The 20,522-nt window shown below is 37.2% G+C and overlaps 2 protein-coding genes across 5 annotated transcripts; both read left to right on the forward strand.

The window, feature by feature from the left end:
- The first annotated feature begins 3,049 nt into the window (after nt 1–3,049).
- On the forward strand, nt 3,050–7,138 carry LOC133732704 (ankyrin repeat-containing protein At5g02620-like). 4 transcript variants are annotated; one of them, XM_062160283.1, is made up of 6 exons: nt 3,050–3,328; nt 3,509–3,722; nt 3,982–4,449; nt 5,432–5,587; nt 5,675–6,123; nt 6,327–7,138. In XM_062160283.1, the coding sequence occupies exons 2-6, from the start codon at nt 3,551–3,553 to the stop codon at nt 6,939–6,941; spliced, it is 1,860 nt and encodes a 619-aa protein (XP_062016267.1). In that variant the 5' UTR covers nt 3,050–3,328; nt 3,509–3,550; the 3' UTR covers nt 6,942–7,138. The 4 variants fall into 4 exon arrangements, with proteins under 4 accessions (XP_062016267.1, XP_062016270.1, XP_062016271.1 ...); XM_062160287.1 differs by lacking the exon at nt 3,050–3,328 and adding an exon at nt 3,824–3,881 and having other exon boundaries at nt 3,584–3,722; XM_062160286.1 differs by lacking the exon at nt 3,050–3,328 and having other exon boundaries at nt 3,580–3,881.
- A 7,831-nt stretch (nt 7,139–14,969) lies between these two features.
- On the forward strand, nt 14,970–20,210 carry LOC133733000 (uncharacterized). Its single transcript, XM_062160596.1, has 9 exons — nt 14,970–15,192; nt 15,292–15,470; nt 16,958–17,056; nt 17,236–17,292; nt 18,729–18,809; nt 19,052–19,086; nt 19,245–19,334; nt 19,423–19,582; nt 19,704–20,210. The coding sequence occupies exons 1-9, from the start codon at nt 15,075–15,077 to the stop codon at nt 19,806–19,808; spliced, it is 924 nt and encodes a 307-aa protein (XP_062016580.1). The 5' UTR covers nt 14,970–15,074; the 3' UTR covers nt 19,809–20,210.
- Nucleotides 20,211–20,522: the final 312 nt, after the last annotated feature.

Raw genomic sequence — 20,522 nt, forward strand, 5'->3', positions numbered from 1 at the left:
ACTTTAGCCTCAAGATGGTCTGAACTTTTGGCTTGCGGAAAGCAAAACACGAAGACAAGTCAAGAGTTTCCATGACTCGATGATAGAAAGCTCGCAGTAAGAAGTAAAATTTTAGAAACGGACGTACAAGACCACCAACTATGGCACAAATATTATTCGCACGCGCCCAACTAAAACCTAAAGATTCACACGGCTACTTGCCAAGCTAGTTGCCAATGAGAGACTGATGAATGTTGGGGCTCGAACTTAGATGGAGATTTCACTTAAACAAGTGTCTTATCATCCCTCCTACCCTCATTGGCATATCATGTTCAAATCGAATCCATCATTTTAATTTCGTGAAAATGTGTTGGAGATTTTTTAGTGAAAAAGTGTAGCTTCCTATAGTATCTTTTCTCATATGGGCACAACCCTATGAATAGAGGAATTTTCATTAATTTAATAGAGAGGAGCAAAAGGAGATTCTATACTTGTTGTGCATGCCGCCACTGGTAGTAAAAGGTGGATACCTAGATGATATGTATTCGTTTCTTGTTGATGATGGAGTAGCTTACAAGGTTACTCTAGCGATTTCGCACATTCCTATTGAAAATTCTGTAGTGAGTGTAGTCTACAAGCTCGCTAGACTCTTAATTAACATTAGTTTGAGATTTGAAGAAAACAGTAAACTGTTTCTCTTTTAATTTTTTTTTTTTTTAAACGAACTTCAAAGTATACAAAACATTAAAACATGTTTGATTGAGATTCTTGCATGTATAACCCTAGCTAAACCTAAATAAAGCTATTATATATACATTTTCCTAATAGAAGATACCAAGACTGCAGAATAATCAAGTCTGCAAAGCACTTAACCTTTTACGCACTATGAGCTAGCGTTCCACACTATATATATGATCACTAGTGTGAAGAAAGGAACCTGCAATTAGAGGTAGAATAAGTGTTGCCCCCAACTCGATCGATCATTGCGCAATCCTTTCATTAATTAGAATATTATTACAAAATGATTATTAATTTAGGGTGGTGCTATTCACACACCATTTTTCTCTATTCACACACCCTCTTTATTTTTCTATTACTTTAAATCAATTTTTTTTTACAAATTACCCTAACTACCCTCTCTTGTAATTAATTTTTTTTTTCTTTTTTCTTTTTCTATTTGGCAATTCAATCATCTCCAAATCCTAAACCCTTATTTTCTCGTAGGCATAGAGGACTTCAAAACTCTTTTCTTCCTCCTTTTTTTTTTTTTCATCAAAACCAAAAAAACTTCTATAGCATAGTCATTCTATCTCTCTAATGTGATGCTTTTTTTTTTTTTTTTGGTCTAATGTGATGCTTTGAAGTTCAATCAAAGCAGAACAAGCAACTTTAGACCCATATTTGGAGAAAATTTTACACTTGATTTGCAATGGAGACATGTAAGAAAAATAGGAGTTCAGTGATCATTCGAGTCCCTTTGAATCCATCATTCCTGGTAAGATTCTAACTGAAATTATTTGGGGTATTTGAATCCATTGAGCAACTATAGAACTTTACAACAGCCTAATAATGATAGCCTTATGATTATAGACATGATTTGTTCTACTATATTATGCTAGAATACGAAAGATTTTGCCATAAGAAAATTATACAAATATGAGTTGAGGGGAGTTTCAGAGATAAGGAGTGGTTGTTTCTGGGGGTGGGGGTGGGGGTGGGTTTCAGTAAGGGTTTGTGTTTTTTTTATGGAGGGTTGATTGGTTTTGATGCTTTTAGTCACTCTTGTTTATTAGCTTTTATTTTTATGAAGCAATGATGTGGACTGGTACATTGGTTTTTGTTATTTTCAACCAAATTATTTGGGTAATTCATGCTCTAATATACATTATTGAAGTATTTGTGCTGACAATTTTATCATTACTTCTAGTTGAAAGGAATTAAATATGTTGAGATAAGAATAGCTTGCTCTTTGCTACTGTAAGTTCATGTGCAACTTTTTAGTACTCTCTGGTTTTGCAGCCCCAACTATGGTTTATGCATTTCATTTTTATATACGTACCAACTTTTTACCATCTATACATTTCAGTTCAGTAACTATAACTACTACTCTAAATAACCAACTAGTTATTGTATTGACATTCTCTTCACAATGTTGAATTAGGTCCGGTCCCTTTTTACCTAACAATCAGAGTGTGGAGAGCAAAACCATATTTACTATTGAAAATTAGCGTTACTTGGAAGATCTTCGTATCATAATATCTTAGTAGCAAAAAAAATTGATTTATTGTATAATGATGGTTGATTCATGATTGACTTGCCAAATAGAAAAAACAAATAAGAAAAAGAAACATAATTGCAAATGAGGGTAGTTAGGGTAATTTGTAAAAGAAAATTAAATTAAATTAAATTAATAGAAAAATAGAGGGGGTGTGTGAATAGAGAAAATGTGTGTGTGAATAGCACCACCCATTTAATATTCTTTTGATATATGGATCGATTCTCCTGTATAGGCATGCTGCTAGTATCTGGGATATATATCTGTATATACATGTCAGGTTTCAGTTGCGTCCTCAGAGTTTGGGAAGTCAAATGGATCTATTCTTTACTACTAATTATTATTAGGTATTAGTATTACTAATCTATGAGGGTCCTTATATGAGGACTAATCTATGAGGGTCCTTATATGAGGATCTATTCTTTACTACTAATTATTGTGTACTGTGGAAAGAAATTTCCTACCAATTTCCCTAGTGACTTTCAACTAGCTCGTTGCGTACCCTGGCTCGATCTTGGCCGGTGACTTAAAAATAGGGATCGTTTGTCTTTCGTTCTTATAATGGTGGGTTCCTCCATCTGAGACTGAGAGATAGCCTATTATTCACCCTCAGTTGAGTTGCCGAGGACTACTTTTTCCATGGCTGTGGGGTTTCAGTGATTCTCTCACCACAAGTGTATTTAGTACTGGTCAAAGATTATTATATCTCTTTTTCTTGTGTTCCCTGTTGATAATCGTGGTTGATTCATGTCTTAAGAGTTTTCCACTATCAACTAGGTTACAAAAACTAGCTAAGAGAAGATACGCATAGTTAGCTCCATGTACTTATCTGTAATTAACAAACGATGCAAGTGCTCCATATTGATGGTGACGACTCCTATACATATCCTCTTCCAGTTTCCACACTGGACATATCCTCTTCCAGTTTCCATATCCTCTTCCAGTTTCCACACTAGGTACAAGTGTGGAAACTGGAAGCATCAATAACTCGCTCTCTCTTATGGTGACGGCCCCTATACATATCCTCTTCCAGTTTCCACACTAGCTAGGTACAAGTGAACTTCGGTATCTGCTGTAAGCATCAATAACTCTCTCTCTCTCTCTCTCTCCCCCCCCCCCCCCCCCCCCCCCCCCCCCTCCTTCATTTTTAGTTTAACCGCAATCTTGTAGTGGGAAACAAATGTTACAGAGCTTTATCAACTGAGTCTGCAGTCTAATTATATTTATTTTCATTTAATTTCCTTTTTATTTCAGGTGCATGCTTGTATCTTTACACAATTTGTTCAATCTGGAACCATGGCTACCCCACAAGCACAACATATATCACCTGCCGGGATTCAATTAACCACGGCTAGCGGGGATTCAGCAACTGGGATAGATAGTCAATCAGCGGACATTGGCATCGACATTTCGGCTGATTCGGCTCAACCTACCAGACCTTTGCCTTATCTACTAGAACATATAAATAGTAAGTGCCACATTATTCATAGTGATCTCCATCTATTGTATAATTAATCTCTTAATTGAACATAAATGTAAAAATACAATACTAAGTGGTAGATCGACCAGCTCCATGCACCGCCCCGGTCTAGGGAGCGAGCTGGTCCATTTTATCGACGTATGCAAGGTACTCTTCCATAAATCTACCCACATCTATTATTAATATGTATCAGTTATATATTCTCTCCATATAAGTCTCCATATGATCATAATTAAACCCCATACAGGAGAACAATACCTTAAGACATGTGTTGCCCTCTATAAGTATGCACTAAAGGGCGATTGGGAAGCTGCGGAACGAATCTTGAAAAAGGATACGAAACTTCTGAGAGCAAGCATATCTAGAGGATGTGAAACAGTCCTTCACGTTGCAGCAGGAGCAAGACGTATTCATTTTGTGGAGAAACTGATCAGCATGATGAACGTAGAAGATTTGGCACTGCAGGACGTAAATGGAAACACTGCCTTGTGTATTGCCGCTGCGGCTGGATCTCTAGACATTGTCCAGATTTTGATACAAAAGAATAAGTCTTTACTATCGATTCGAGGCGGTAAAGATATGACACCAGCCTACATGGCTGTTGTGTTGGGACAGTCAGAAATGGCATGGCACCTGTACGCTGAAAGTAACACGATGTTGGAGAAAACAGACCGCGAAAACTTGTTTTTTTCTTGCATCAACAATTGTTTGTATGGTAGGTGTACTAAAGACTTAACTCATCCTTTCGATTTTCTCATTCACTTTTTAACCTGGAGAAAAATGACAGCACATAAAGTTTGTGTACACATGCATGTATAATCCTAACTCAGTAACTCATCCTTTCGATATTTGAACATAGAGTTTTTATCACCACTAAAGTCAAAACTTTCTTGCACCGGACAAAATGATACCCAACTTTCAAAAGTGATCAAAATAATACCTAAATTTTTAAAAACAAATCAACTTGATACCTAACTTTCATAAGTGATCAAAATGATACCTGAAGTTTTAAAAACAAATCAACTTGATACCTCGGTTTATTTTTTGTAACTTTTTGTTAAAATTGATCACGTGTGGTGCGGTATTTTGTGGGGTTATAATAATATTTTACACAAAAACTGTTTTTCAATTATTTTTTATTTTACTTTGTTAATTCTCTTCTTCTTCTTCTTCTTCTTCTTCTCTCTCTCTCTCTCTCTCTCTCTCTTCCCATTTTTCTTTGTTTCTTTAGAAGTTGGGAAACATCCTAATTTTATTTGTTTCTACGATCGATGGTAGAAATTGAAATTGAAATTGAATGGAATATTTTTTTTTAATTCTATAGAAGAAGAAGATTGGGTTATAGATGGTTGATGGCCCTCTGACCACAAATCACTACAATTTTTGGGCTTGATTTTTCATTTGATTTAACAAAGAAGTTAGAAAAAATAAACCAAGGTATCAAGTTGATTTTTTTTTAAAACTTTAGGTATCATTTTGATCACTTTTGAAAGTTTGGTATCATTTTGTCCGGTGCAAGAAAGTTTTGACCCTAGTGGTGATAAAAACTCTTTGAACATATATGGATGCAGAAAGGACTATGACAACGGTCAATGTTTGCAAATTACGGATGAATTTATATGTGTGTGTGTGTGTGTAGATTACTACAATTCGCTGGTTTATGTTGCATTCTTAATTTCTCTGAGTAAATAATGCAGATTTGGCCTTACCGTTGCTAAATGATGATAGAACATTAGCGACTGCACGTACTAAATCGCAGAAATATAAAACAGCCTTGCATATATTGGCTAGAAGGCCTTCAGCATTTGGTGGCAGCCAAAGTCCAGGAATGTGGAGTAGACTTATTAACTCATGTGAGTGAATTAATTCTTAAAACATTAGGATTTAGTTTCATTATTGTTGACCCCGTTGCTTATGTACTTCAAACTTTTCATCTCAAGTCCTCCCAAGTTTGAAGTTTGCTTGCAAAAGAAAGTTAAAACAAGCTAATGAAGCCCTTCAACTAGTCCAACGTCTTTGGGAAGAAATTTTAAAAGATGAGCATGAAGAAGTGATGAGGCTGATCAAATATCCTTCAAATTTATTATTTGACGCAGCGGAATTAGGGAATTATGAGTTTCTGGCGGCACTTATGAGCTCTTATCCTGAGTTGGTATGGGAAACTGATGAAAAAAATCGAACCATTATCCATGTCGCAGTTCTGCATCGTCATGCAAGTATCTTTAATCTAGTGCATGAAATAGGCTCGATCAAAGATGTCATAGTGACATATGAGGATGATCAGGGTAACAACATTGTGCATATGGCTGCAAAATTAGCACCTCAAAATCAGTTGAATCTCGTGTCAGGCGTAGCTCTTCAAATGCATCGAGAGTTGGTATGGTTTGAGGTACTTCTCATGCATGTAGCTAATAATCTATTACCTTTTGTTTTGATGTTTTAAGAATAATCATCTAGGTACACAGACGAGGTAATTGTTATATATGCCATATGCTTGTACACTATGAAAATTCTACAAATCGATCATTTCATACTTTCAGATTTATTCAGTGGTTAATTACCGTTCTTTATATATCTGCTCTGATATGTCAGGAAGTCAAAAAAATTGTTCAACCTCAGTATATAGAGATGGAAAACCAACAAGGCAAAACACCTCAAGAATTATTCACTAAGGAGCATAGGGCGCTCATGCGTCAAGGAGAATCATGGATGAAAGACACTGCAACTTCATGCTTGCTCGTTGCAACTATTATTGCAACTGTTGTGTTTTCAGCTGCATTTAGCATACCAGGTGGCACAGATGATCATACCGGAAAGCCCAACTTCTTAAAAGAGAAAATGTTTCTATACTTTACCATAGCCGATGGACTAGCACTTTTTTCCTCTTCAACTGCAATGCTAATGTTCTTGTTCATCCTAACCTCGCGGTACGCAGAAAACGATTTTCTCAAATCCTTACCATTGAAGTTGATGATAGGACTCACTTCCCTATTCATCTCTATAGCATCCATGATGATGGCTTTTAGCACCGCCTTCTATTTGTCTTGTCAATATGAATCAAGATGGGTTTCAGATTTTACATTTTTATTTGCACTTGTCCCAGTTGCTTTGTTTGCGTTTATGCAATTCCCTCTCATGTCTGACATGTCCTCTTCTATATTTTGCTCAAGTTTGTTATTTCAGCCGTGGAAACACATGCTTTTCTAGAAGGCAAACTGAATGTTGTACATATTCTACTTAAGTAAACCTTGATTTGGTCGCAAGCTACAATAATTATGTACATATATGTATATTCTAGCTAGCATATGGAGTTGTAATTAGATTGATCATCTATTTTGTTTTTTGTACGATCAATGCATAAATGGATGAATATGTTGTACAAAGTTAAAGTAATTCTCTATGACAAAGGCAAATTCTAGTGTCCACGTACCATGGAGCTCTTTAATGTTATGATATGATGTGAATATTATGTTTGATACAATATATTGTTCTGCAGCAAACCATCCATGCGACATCCTTCCTCAATCTGTCAATCATCATGTTCTTTCCATCTGAATCGAGTTCGTCTCCTAATTTAGTTTTTTTACTCTCTCTCTCTCTTTCTCTCTCTATCTCTCTCTCTCTCGACTATAGACTTGGAGACCTTGATTTCGATCAAGCCAATCTAGATGAAGCTTGGATTAATTGAGTGCCACCGTCCCACCCGCCCCCCTCGATCATAATTTTGTAGAGAGATGGTTAGTCCACTACTACCTCCTCATCACTCCGGCTGATCGAATTCTTCTCTAATTTTGCGACTATTACCTGCAGTTTTTGATGCATCCAGTTTTTTTTTTTTTTTTGTCAGTTTTATTCACTACCTTTGTTGTGGTTAGCTAGTTTTGGGCTTCTCATATGCCTTTGGAAGTTTTCTGAGGTGTAATTGTATATATATATATTGCTTTGATTGAGTTCTTGAGCGTATCAGTAAAGGTGCAGATGAGGGAGAGAAGAAAAAACAACCAAAGAAAGAAGAACGAGAGACATTGAAAAAGAAAGGAGAGGAATTTAATATTTTAGCAATTTGACAAAAGTATCCTTAAAATAATGACTTATTTACAAGGATTTAACGATAAATTGACGATAGTCGAACAAGTGACTAAAGTGAATAACAGAGTTCAAGTTAAATGACTAAAGTAATATTTTTGAAAGTAGTGTATGACCAAAGTGTCGATTTAGTCATACTTGAGTGACCAAACTGATAATTTTTTCTATTAATTATACTTCTAATCCTATTCTAAGTACAATTAATTCGTGGGATCAAAATAATTTTTCAACAAAGGTATATATTATAAGTTTTGTTGTAAAATTATAAGATAAAAATTTAAGACGAATTTTCTTAGTAACACTTTTTGAACACAAATAATTATAAAAAAATCAGCCATAATTGCTAAACCTTAATTATCTCTATAATTATTCACATGGCACTACTTGTGCAATTAGCATAAATCCTTGGCATTCAACTTGTGCAACACATGCACGGGGCATTCTCTGCTTTCCCTCCACCATGTGCTGGTCCTATTATCATTACAGGCTTGGGCTATCCTTAGAGCCAAACTTGGCCCTCCCTATGGCCCTTTAGCCCTCAAATTAATCATATAGCCCACTTGTGAGTCCTTACTGGAGATGAAATTAGGGCCAAATAATAGGAATTAGCCTTATAGCCTCTCTTACTGGAGATGGCCCTAAACCCTAACTTCTATCTATTAGATAACAACTTGTGTAGCTTAGCTTAGTTTACATTTCAAGTATTCATTTAGTTTGTTTATTTGAATTGAAGTCATTCCAACATCAAAATCAACCCATTACACACCATCTTGCACATACTCACTATGAACTTTGGTTCCCTTTGAGTCATTATTTATGATTTGTACATTTGCATATCCTTCTAGCATCCTCTAGGTATTCCCTAATAACTAGAGTGAGATTTACCAATCCTTTGGGTACAATATCCCTTACTCATAATCCCTACACTATAACTTGACTCTTATACTTAAGGGTGACTATTTGGCTAACAGGGATGCATTGCATCTCCTTTTTCTTCCCAAAAAAAAAAACTGAAATTTCTACAAAGAAGGTGAAAAGACATGAATTCATTGAAAAGTTCACAACCAAATATCTGGGGCTTGTGGAAATACCGAGAGGCATGTTAGTGCCAGCTGAAGTGATGCTGTCGAGAACTGTGCAGGAAGAACAACCAAATACACAAAAGAATTTAGGCTTAAAGAATAAAAATCCTCCAAAATCAAAGAAGAGGTGTCATCACATTATTCCCATATTATTATTCGATAAGGAACACAATCCCAAGAGAGCGAAGCTTAGCAAGCGAAGCGTCTGCAGTGGACAAAGGAGACCAAATCTCATCCGGCATCACGCCCAGGTTATAGTGGACCTAGTGTTCGATAGTGGTTATCAGAGGGAAGGTTGCACGGTGTTGGTGATGCTGTCCAGATCGTTAGGAGGCTCCGTCGAGTTAGGTGGCTGGCGGGTATCGATCTCCCCAAGATTGGAGTGCAGAAGGTGGAAAGGGAGGTTGCCTGGTGGTGACGAGTCGGTGGCGGCGAGAATGAGATCTGAAGTGCTCATATCTGATCGGATTGTTCTGATCTGTTTTGGGCATTCTTCGATCAGGTTTGGAGCCGTTGTGTGGAGAGGGGTGGTGAGGGTTAGGAGGGGAGGTGATGTTTGCCTGCGGGATGGGGATGAAGGAAGGAAAAAGGGACGGTCGGCGCCTGCTCAGTGTGACGGGTATGTCGCCGGCGGTGGGATAACGGGGGCTACGGGTAGCCTGCGCTCTCGGCTTGGGCTAAGAGGTTTTTGGGCCTGAGCCTGGGATTGGGCTCAGGTGTCAAACTATTTTTATTTTATGTTTTATTGTTATTTATGTTTAATTAGACGTAGCTATATGTCGGCAATAAGTCCCTATAACTATATGGTAGGGCGACGTGGGCTTGGTCCCGGTATGCGCACTCAGTGTGCCTTGTTTAGCCTAGTGAAGTAGCAAGCCATTTACTTGATCAAATGGACGCAACCTCCTAGTGGCAGGATGAAATGGAGTGTCACTGGATTTGTTTCCGTGTGGCAACATAGTAGGAAAGCTGTACTATTTGCAATTATGCTTCTTTGTTATAGAGTTATCTTTCCGTTATGTCACCGCTTTGTCAAAGCAAATGGAGTAGCCAGTCGTGCACTCTTTGCTAATTGGTGCATGTTAGAATACATAGATTTTGTGGAGACTCCTGGTATTATTTCAAGATATTCTCTTGATGCTTATTTGTAATATGGGGTTCTGGCTCTATGTTCCCCCTTGTATTCTACAATTTCATTAATCAAGGCTTGAGGGCAACCGTACCAGCCCCCTTTTTCAACCAAAAAGAAAAAAGAAAAAAAAATGAAGGTGTTTGCCGATGAGGTCTTGAGCATGTTGTACTCAAGAAAACCTCCTAACCCTAGCTTGAAGGGTAAGGAGAAGGTGTAGTTTTTTCTTTTCCTATACTATGCCTATATACTATGTATTGGAGTTTTTCCTATTTATAGGCTTACTTTAAATAAGTGAGCGCTCAGTTAGAAAATAGTTGGTCTATCCCTATGTGCAGTTTTCCCCACAACTTCTTGATCTATCTATAAAAGACAGCTGAATGGTATGTAATAGTCATCTTGACATGCATTTTATCAATGAAATCATCATTTATTCAAAAAAAATAGTATAGTCGCTCTCTACTACTATAAATAGAGACACTTTTTTGGTGTCGAAGGCTTCACCAAAAATGAGATTGCCTGAAAACCCCTTCTAATAAAAAAATCAGCCCAATGCAATATAAAAAGTATAAGATAAGGGTATTATTAATATTTAACTTGAAAAAAGAAATAGAAAAAGAATAAGGTGAGAGCAATTAAATAAGCCACCCCCGTTCTCTCACTTCCAACTCCATGCTGAGAGCAATTAAGCCAAAAACAACTACACTATCCCACTTTCTTTGAAGAAATTGTTTTTTTTTTTTTTTTTTTTCTGTTCTCTTTTCATCATTATTTGATTGAGTTTTACTTCATCAGAGTGTAGTTAAGGTTTTGTTCCCTACTTAGCTGCGTTATTTCTCGGTGCGAATGCATGGGTAGAAGACTAGTTACTATAAAAGGAGGCTCTTTTTTGGCCAAAGAGTTTCACCAAATTTTGAAGTATGTGCCCATATTACTCTTACATAACATAATTATCAAATTAGACCAATAAAATACAAAGAGACAAAAGTGTAAAATTGAAAAAAGAATCAAAGCACCACTATTCTATGTTCCAAAAAAAAAAAACAACCAATATTCTTTTTAGTTAACTTACTTTTCATTAACCTTAAAATATCACGCGCAAGAAACGCAGGCACGTTGTTAATAGATTCTAAATTTAACATAACTAATGGAGATGGAGGAAGAAAGATGTAAAATGGCAGATTATGAAATATGTGAAAGTTCAAATTTGATAATTTTTTTTTTTTTTTTTGACAAATCAATTGTAGTTGCTCTTATCTGGGAGAGGCTCTAGTGAAAACTTTAAAATGAGGACTTTTAAATCAACGGTTGGATGAGTGCTCCTAATTTTAGTTGAAATATTAATTCTGCAACAAACATGTAATTCAACCGTTGATTTAAAAATTCTTATAAAGTCCTCATTTTAAGATTCTCATTAGAGCCGCTGTTGTATACTTATATATGATTGGATATTATCTTCGTAGTTTGGTCCAAAAGTACACAGCAATTAGAATTCTCCATTCTCTTCCTAAAAATTCTTTGTTCTTTCGCTAGAACAAGGAATTTTATATATGTTTGGGATACCAAAAAAACCAAACGGAACATTTTAAAACCCTAAGGGCGTGCACTGTGCGCAACCACCAAAACCAAACACTAAATGTCGGCCATCGTTCTTCCTTTTCCTTCCCAATTTTTTTTACCATGTCAACCATTGATGATGTTACCTCATCCTTTGCTGTCTCTCTTGTACTGGCTAGCAATGATGTTATCAATTTCTCAAGGACATCTGGAGGAGTCCAGAGGCATGCAACGCAATCTTACCTGCTTGCACGTCCTCTAGTCAAGCAACCTGCGATGCTCAACGATCTGCAACGCTTTTTCCGGCGAGTTTAGGTCGTTGACAAGGGTTTCAAGATTTAGGAGAGAGCACCAAACAGATTTGTCATTGCTTTTGACCTGCGCAAGGATCGAAATAAGGTTTTGAAAGGTGGACCATGGAGATTCAATCAAGCTCTGGTGGTTCTTCAAGAATATGATGGGGTCACACCTATTCATGAGATCGATCTGACCTCGCTATTCTTCTGGGTTCGTATTGGCAACATACCACCCTTGTTCGAAGAGCCTGACATAGGCCTCATCATTTGGCCCTCAGGCCCTAAACCCGCCCTGCCCGACCCTTTCTCAAATAGGGTATGGGTCATGCAAATGAAGCCCGACCCTACCCTACCGCTCGGCCCGATTGAGCCTGTAAGGGCTAAGCCCTGCCCGACTCTAAAAGCCCGGCCCGGCCCAACCCTAAAATTTATATGTCCTTTATTTTTACTATTTTGTATTAAATAATACATAGAAATGGAAATATAAAATCTGTATATTAGAAAAGGGGCATGTTCTATCAATCTGTCATGAACCCAATTAATGTATGAGGCCCAATGCCTGGCCCGAGTTCAAGTAAGTTAAGTCCAAGTCCAATTTGTCCAATCTTAGCCGTCTAGGTCATCGAAGTCTCAACCTAAACTTCCAAATTTCCTAATCTTAGCTTTAGGATTAGTAGCGGTAGCAGCCATTTGAGAGAAAGAGAAAGGCTCGTGCTCCGCCGCCGATTGCTCGCACCGGCTTCCTAATCTTAACTCAGAGCAATCCGTTTTCGTTTCCACCTCCAATTCGACCCCGTCGCCGCCCTTCGCTTCTTCGATCGGTCCCGCACCTCTCTTGGCTTCACCCACTCGCCGCACTCCTTTCTCCGCCCTCATTCATCTCGTTCTCCGCAGTCGATTGCTTGCACCGGTTTCTCGGGACCGTTAAACATACCATGGTACGCCTAAAAAGCTTCATCAGTCTAACATTTCTGCTGTTTTTATAGAGAACTTTTCTAGTTACTTGCACATTTGAGTGATGTTGGTGGGTTTCTGGTTGGGTTGAGAGAAAGAAGGAAGAAGAAGAAGACTCCCAAATGCAAAGAAGACTTTGTGGTTGGATTTGTAATTTCAATGAGAATCGATTTGTAATCAACTCAGGTTCAGTGGGATTTGTAGTTATTCACTTATTTGTAATTAACTCAGGTTCTCAAGCATGATGATTGAAGTTGTTATTCAATTTGATTTGTTTTTTTTTTCAGACTTAAGAGTATACATAGTTGCCAAAATTATGTTTTATGTGAGTTAAACAAAAGCTCGGCCCGACCCTTTTGACCCTTGCAGGATGGGTCTTAAGGGCAGGTAAGGGCTTACATATAGAAGCCTCGGCCTGGCCCGGGTCTAAGTTTTGTTGACTTGGTCAAAGCCCAGCCCGGCCCTACCCTAAGCCCTAAAATTTAGGGTATGGTCGGCCTTAGCCCGGCCCATGATGAGGCCTACCTGACATGATCAAAAACATAGCTTCGGTGGCTGGAAAGTTTCTTGAAATGGATGACAAACTTTTTGAGAATTTGGGCAAAGTTAGGGTTTGAGTTTCACATGAAATTTCAAAACCCTTTTTTCTCAAGAAAACCCTAAAGCTGGCACCTAGGGTTGAAGCTAAAATCTCTTACTTCTTTGAGGATCTTGTTGGCAAATGTGATAATTGCAATATGATATATCATGAGGGTGACCATTGTCCTCTGCTCGGCAGCCATGCTGCACTGAGTTTAGTACATGGTCCTGTTGAACAGATCGAGAATGGAAATTGCAAGTCCTTCCCTAGGGTTTGTTACTAACAGATTTGTGGATGAAGCTTTTAGATTTCAAGGTGTGCAATCACCTATATTACCCTCTGTATGCAGGTCTCTATTTCATCCGAAAGAAAGCAGTAAGAGCCGCAAACTTATTGTACGTACTGCGTGAAAAGGTCCTAAACCCCAAAGATAGCGATGTCACATATGATCAATCATTGGCTTTAACATTGATTGATACACCGACAATAGAGGTACCAGTGACCATAGGTCTTGCTCCAAATACTAACATGGAGCTTGAGAAAGAAAAGGCCGAACCAAATAGCAACATCAATGGAAAAGAAGCTTCTGAGGAGCACACTGGTAAGACTGAACAAATTGCAGAAAAAGAAAACAGGGGTGACAAGCGTAGTAAACCTCCCTCTCCTGCCAAATCCCCACAAAAGCTCAAAATACTATTGCTTGAATTATTCAAGCCGCTCCTGATTGATGTACTTGCAAAGAAGCAAAAGATGTCGAAATTCACAAGAAAATTCTTTGCTAGGTCCTTGGGCATGATTGAGGCTCCTGGGAATATCCTAGTGCCAAAAGAAGTATTGCAGCAAAGCTCTGAACCAAAGAAGAAGAGGGGAAGACCTTTGGGATCCAAAAATAAAAATCCCCCAAAATCGAAGAAGATTGTTGAAGCACAAGAAGTTTGTTTAGCTTTTTTCTCCAAACCTCCTAGCCCAAATTGTTAGAGCAACTCCAACAGCTTCCCTATAATTTTTGTATTATAGGGAAGCAAAAGTCAAACCTTTAGCCTATTTTTCTTCTCCAACTCCAACAGATTCTCTAGTTTACAGTAATCTATAAAATCTCCATATTTTTCTTTAAAATTTTGGAGTTTGCTGTAAATATAGGGAATTTGGTTTTCTCTCTCCTCATTTTCCCTAAAATAGAGATAGTTATAGGGAATCTGTTGGAGCAAAAGAGGCTCATTTTTCCCTAAAATAGAGAAAAATCAAAATATAGGGAATCTGTTGGAGTTGCTCTTAAGATGACAAAATTTAAGTTTTTCTTTTATTTTTCTGAACTTAGCTTAATTGCTATGCTTTGTTTTCGTAATTCTTAGGCTCGCTTTTAAATAAGTGAGCACTAGTTGTCTAATGAGTGGTGCTAGCATACTACGTCCTAAACTTGTTCTAGAGTTGGCAAGAGAAAGTATGTATCTGTACTATTCTAACTTGAGATGAATGAAATTGAATACTTTAACTCAAAAATATATCACTGGATATTTGACTCCATTTAGTAATTTAGCAATTTGAAACCAAATAAAATAGGCATATTCTCCGACGGATAACCCCTTCTCTCTCACTACCTTATATCAAAATCAGAAGCCTTACAGCTGCTGTTCATAGTTCGTTCACCACTGAAATATGGAGACCCTTTTCAGGGTTGTGTGCTCCTCATTCCCAGCAACTCCTCCAATCCCTCATCGCTCACTTTCCACTAGAAACCCATCTGTCTCGGCCCTCAAAACAGGCCCATCTCCTGGTAAGACCCCTTGATTCCATAGATAAAACCTTTTCAAACGCTTCTTGTGTTTATTTTGTTTAACATTTTGCATTTCTGGGTTCTACTCCACTGTTCCAGTGAGTGAGCTTGCAGAAGAGGACGTGCTGCTGACGTTCTTCAAGGAAAGACAGTTGAATGGAGACTTCATATCAAGACTTTCTGACGTGTTTTGGCAGAGGGAGTTTACGAATTTTGTTGATGGTGATGGTGTTGGTGACATTGATGACACTACTACTCAACAACAAGCAGAAGAGCAGGTACATGACCTCTAGCTCTTTTTAGCTTTTTCGCAAACCCGAATTTTATTGATCAAGTTATGATCAGTTTGGATAGAGATGTGAATGTACATGATTTTTGGGATTAATGAGTCAATCTATGAACTTTTATAAGGTATAAAAATTCTTGGAATGTGTATCTAATGTGTGGTTCTTGCTTGGTCAAATGTCTATAAGCTGAATTTGAATGTTGTCATTGTTTATATGCCTTGTATCAAGTTTATTCATATTGGATGCAAGCTTTTGCCTTGCATTGATCTTCAACCGCTCACTTGCATTGATCTTCAGCAGAGCATATCTTAGGCTTTAGAGAGATCAGTTCTAATCCAAAGAAACCTTTGAAGCCACTGGAATTCCTGCACTTGTGCAACAACTCTTGAGGAACCATGATATTGTCAGCAATATTTTTTTTCCAGGGACAAAGCTCCCTTGATTGGGCTGATGAATTTCCTGAAGTAGTCTTAAATCTAGCCACCAACAATTCCAAATCACCTTGTATTAAGTCTCACATAAGCTGATGGGTCTAGAATTGACATTCTCTCAGGATAGCAGTTTTGGGTACCAAGTTTTTGACGGTTTAGTGCATTCTTCCAAATTGTTATCAACTCTAGAGTAAGCAGGTTTCAGTGCTTATGCTATAAATAGGTGGAAAACTGTCTGCGCCTGGGACTTTTGGACCTTTAATAAAGAACACTGCCTTTTTTACTTCACCATGACAATCTTCTCTTTGCATTCACTGAAGCTCATTTGCGTCAATCAGAGGGAAACATAAAGGAATTTATAATGTTTAAGAGGAAAGATTTGAAAAGAACTGAACAGAAATTCTTTACATTCCTGTTGTAGGAAACCCCTTTTTATGATAGTATGAGTTATTTGTTTTGTTAAAATACATATGCATGCATTGTATTTCTTAATCTTTAAGAAGGTACAAGGGAGGCATATTTTGGAGATCATTGTGTATATTGAAACTTTGAGAACGTTCAGTCATTGCCTTTGAAGGAACTCAAAATTGATTATTGTATACGTATTTAATTTTGTTTGTTAATGAGCATTCGTAGATTTTAAATTCTTAACTAACTTTTTTACCTTCACACTGATTCTTAGTTTCTTTAGTTGCAAAAAGAAAAGTTGACGTGTGAATGCCTGAGGGAAAGTTAATGCATTCCAGATGTGTGAATGATTTGATCTTTGAGGCTAAAGCTTGTGACCCTGTGTTGTTGATTAATGGACCAATTGTCAAAAGTGATGAACATAATGAAGGTCAGGAGGGCTTCAATTTGCTCCCTAAGTTCTAAAATACTTGATTGCAGTACCTTTGTCATTTTTTTTTCAATGAAGCTTTCTGCATCGTCTGCTCAAATATAACTCATCTAATTGCCAAATGCACTATTTGTTGCTTCAGATTTTGATAGCTGAAAAAACAAATATATTGACCTTTTATTCTATCTTTTCTGAATCAACATTGGTAGGCTGTGAATGATTCTGGTGGGTTTTTGAAACTGTCAGCAACCAATGAATGGGTGTTAGGTGATAGATCTGCACCGATTAATAAAAAAGCCATTGCTAAGGTATGCTTTAAATCATTTATCATTATAAGGTTTCTCTTATGCTTGCTTTGGACACTGCCATTATAACAAAAAGAAAGAGAAAAGGAAGAAAACTTCAGTATTGGTTCACTAATGATACTTAAATGACGCCTTTGGGGGATACTGATAGATGTCTGTTGTTACTTAATATGTCTTAACAGGCCATGCAGAATGACAGTGAAAGAAGGAAGAAACTCAACCTTCTTCAATATGAAGCTGTATGATACTCTTTCTCAGTATGTTTCTCAGTTTTTTTTTTTTTTTTTTTTGTATAAGTCAGGGGTTATGTGTATGTTTTTCCTCTATATATAATGGGAATATCCCTGCAAAGTGTCCATATTCCAAATGATCTATTTTTTAGGTTCCCCCAAGAATCACCCCTTCAGAAAATCTTAGGTTCATATCTCAAATGAATTTTAGGATATTCTTCCATTTACCAAAATTGAATAGATGCTTTGAAGTCAAAACTACCTCAACTTTTAAAAAACAATTTCGGGCCAGGCTTATTTGGGAAGGAAATTTACATTTCGGAATTTGGAGAACCACTGGAGAGAACCGAATGAACTTCTGAATTCTTTCAGCTCATCTCCTTGAAAGCATGCCCCTTTTCTTTCCTCCAAATAATTTTTTTTCCCCACAATGGGAAAACCCAAGTTTCATTTGACTCCCTAAACAATTGTTGCCAAGGCAGAGCAATGGGACAATGAAACAACTGATGATTCAACTTTCAGCTGTTTTTTTCGTACATCACATACCAATGGGGTAAAACTGTAAAAGATACCATGATGTTCTTCTCCTCTGAATTTATTGAAGTATTCAGCCTCCCATGAGCGGCAATACAAGATACTCGATATTAGGAGGCACTTTAGCCTTCCATATTGCAGGAGAGGGACCAAAAAAAAAGAGACGAGTGTCCAGTAAATCCTGTAAATAGAAAAATTATGTCTGATTACTTAACATTACAGGTTTTAAGACCCTTGTATATATATGTATGTTTATACCCCAACTAAAGCTTAGTGTTGGCTCTGACTAGCATTTCGACTGTTTTCAAATTAGTATTCGCTTTATTTCAACCTAATATACAGATATGTATAGACGGATAACAACTACTGTATACAACTCAAAGATACTTTTTTCTAATTAAAAATCACCGATGTTTAGGATGATGATAAATCACACTAAGGAATTCTATTAAAAGTAAATTTATCGAAGGATAACTCATCAATATCTTAGTTTATTTGAAGTAAAGTCAAGAAATTAAGATTTAACAAAGAGGAATCCTTGGTTATAGGTATTTGAGGTCTAGTTAATGTTGGTCTCTCTACTTTTACTTTTAATACACAGATCGTTTAAGTATCCTTTCCTGTTGTTTTCCATAATAGATATATTTTTTTGTTCTATTATCATTTGGTGAATATCTGTCTTCAGGAGTTGTCATATCTTTTTCTCCACACCTAGGTATTAAGTTTGTATAAAGAAAATAACAACACTGGTATCAGTCAATATGATTTACAATTAGCCAAATATAGATAGGGTTTATTTTATCAACTGGATATCTTGGATAAGTGAAGGCTTCCATTTCTATTGATCATTGACTTTATTATGTGGTTCCAATTGATGTCTATTAAACTCTAGTCATTGTCCTTTCCTGCAGATACAGAGGGAACTAATGCTTTTGTCTGTTGGTATTGGAACTGCTTGTACTGGGTATTGTTTAATAACACTGTCATTCCAGGTATACCTTTAGATAAAACAGACTAGCCCTAAATTTGATGTTGCAGATAATTCCATGCTTTGAACAGAATCTCTTTTAAGTTTTAATGTTGTGGCCCAAATAATTGTAAAATTCGCAAGTTTCAGAACATGCTTCTAACAGCAGATACTTCCTTTCATTCACTTTAGTAACAATTAGATATTGGTGAAAGAATGTAGTGTATGTTTTTCTTATGGAGAACTAACACGGAGTCATCCATCCAGGGTGCCGTCAGTTATGCGACAGGAGTTCTTTTCAGGTTTGTTGATACAACTTAATTTGTCAATGTTAATTTTTTTCAAAACAGTTTTTGCACGTTTATCAAGTCTACAATGATTTGTCAATTTTTCACTTCATTGGTACTGATCCTTCTATTTGTGATTACCTCGAATGTTAACTATCTAATTGCCAGTGCAGTTGCTTGTACCTTAAACTCTTGTACCAGCATGTAGACAATATATCCCGAGAAGCAGTCCCTCAGATTTTCCGGCAGAAGAAGTCTAAGAAGTACAAAAACTTCTTTGTATTGTTCCTTGGTCTTATTTCTGTTAATGTTCATTGCAATTGTCAAGCTAAGAGTTTTCATCTGATGCAGAATTGGAATAAGAAGTCAGGATCTGGAGGATTTTCTAGAGAAATTGATAAAGGGCTGTGGTATGGCTCTTTCATCTCCAAGGCTTGTGTTACCAGCAGCAATATATGGATTGTGGATCCTGTCTCATCAATATGTTTCCAGTGATCTCTTTGATTTTCAGGTAAATCTCGAAAGTATTTTGTAGAAAGGGAAGAACTTGACTATTCGTAGGAACATGGAAGAACTCAAACCTGGTAAAATTATTGTTTCTTGTTGTTTACACAACTGCTTCTTCCTCGCAGCTTGTGCCAGCTATGGTCGGGTTGTTTGTTTATAAAGCTGCTGCTCTTGTTCAAGTTTATAGAGATAATGAAGACCTGCAATTGATCTTTCCTGATGACCTTTAGGACTCCTTGAGTATTTTTGGTATCTAGTAGGAGTGTACAGTACCACCTTCTGGTTGATATTTTACAAGAGTTGGGTGTGCCACGGAACATTTCCTCAGGCAGTTATAGAATCAGCGTCCCTTCTTGAGAACACCAGTATTGCCTGTATGTAGTCTGAAAAGTAAAGCATCTCAAAGATATTCTGAAGACTGAAGTGAAGCAACATGCTCTGAGCTCCATTTGATTGATCGGTTCGAGTCCATTTTTGTAATTACACCAAGGCATGTGCCTAAATATGTTACTCATTTACAGTTAGACAGCAGAATCTGGGCTGAAGAACTAATTGAGCCATTCCTTGGTGGTCTTCATCTTTTGGTGATCTTCATTCGGGTGTTATATATAAAAGTGATGAATTGAGGAGCACGCCATTAGCATTACTAATGCCTATCTGGTCTAGTGGTTAATTGTATTTTGACGCTCAAGGATGGAAAAGGCTATCTAAGCTAGGTTGTTGCAAACCCTGGTATATGTCACACAACAAACAAAGTTTGCTCGTATCAAGTAATGTCCCAATCAGGATAAAATTTTAGTAGATCCACTCATACGTTTGTGCATTTAAAACGTATGAGTGGATCTTTCCTACATGTTATGGTTACTTAAGACACTCTACTAACTGACCCGACCCAACCAAACAATTGACCTGCCAGGGCCCAATTGAGCCGACCCGACTCAACA

Source organism: Rosa rugosa, chromosome 2 (genome assembly GCF_958449725.1).
Source record: "Rosa rugosa chromosome 2, drRosRugo1.1, whole genome shotgun sequence".
Lineage (NCBI taxonomy): Eukaryota > Viridiplantae > Streptophyta > Magnoliopsida > Rosales > Rosaceae > Rosa > Rosa rugosa.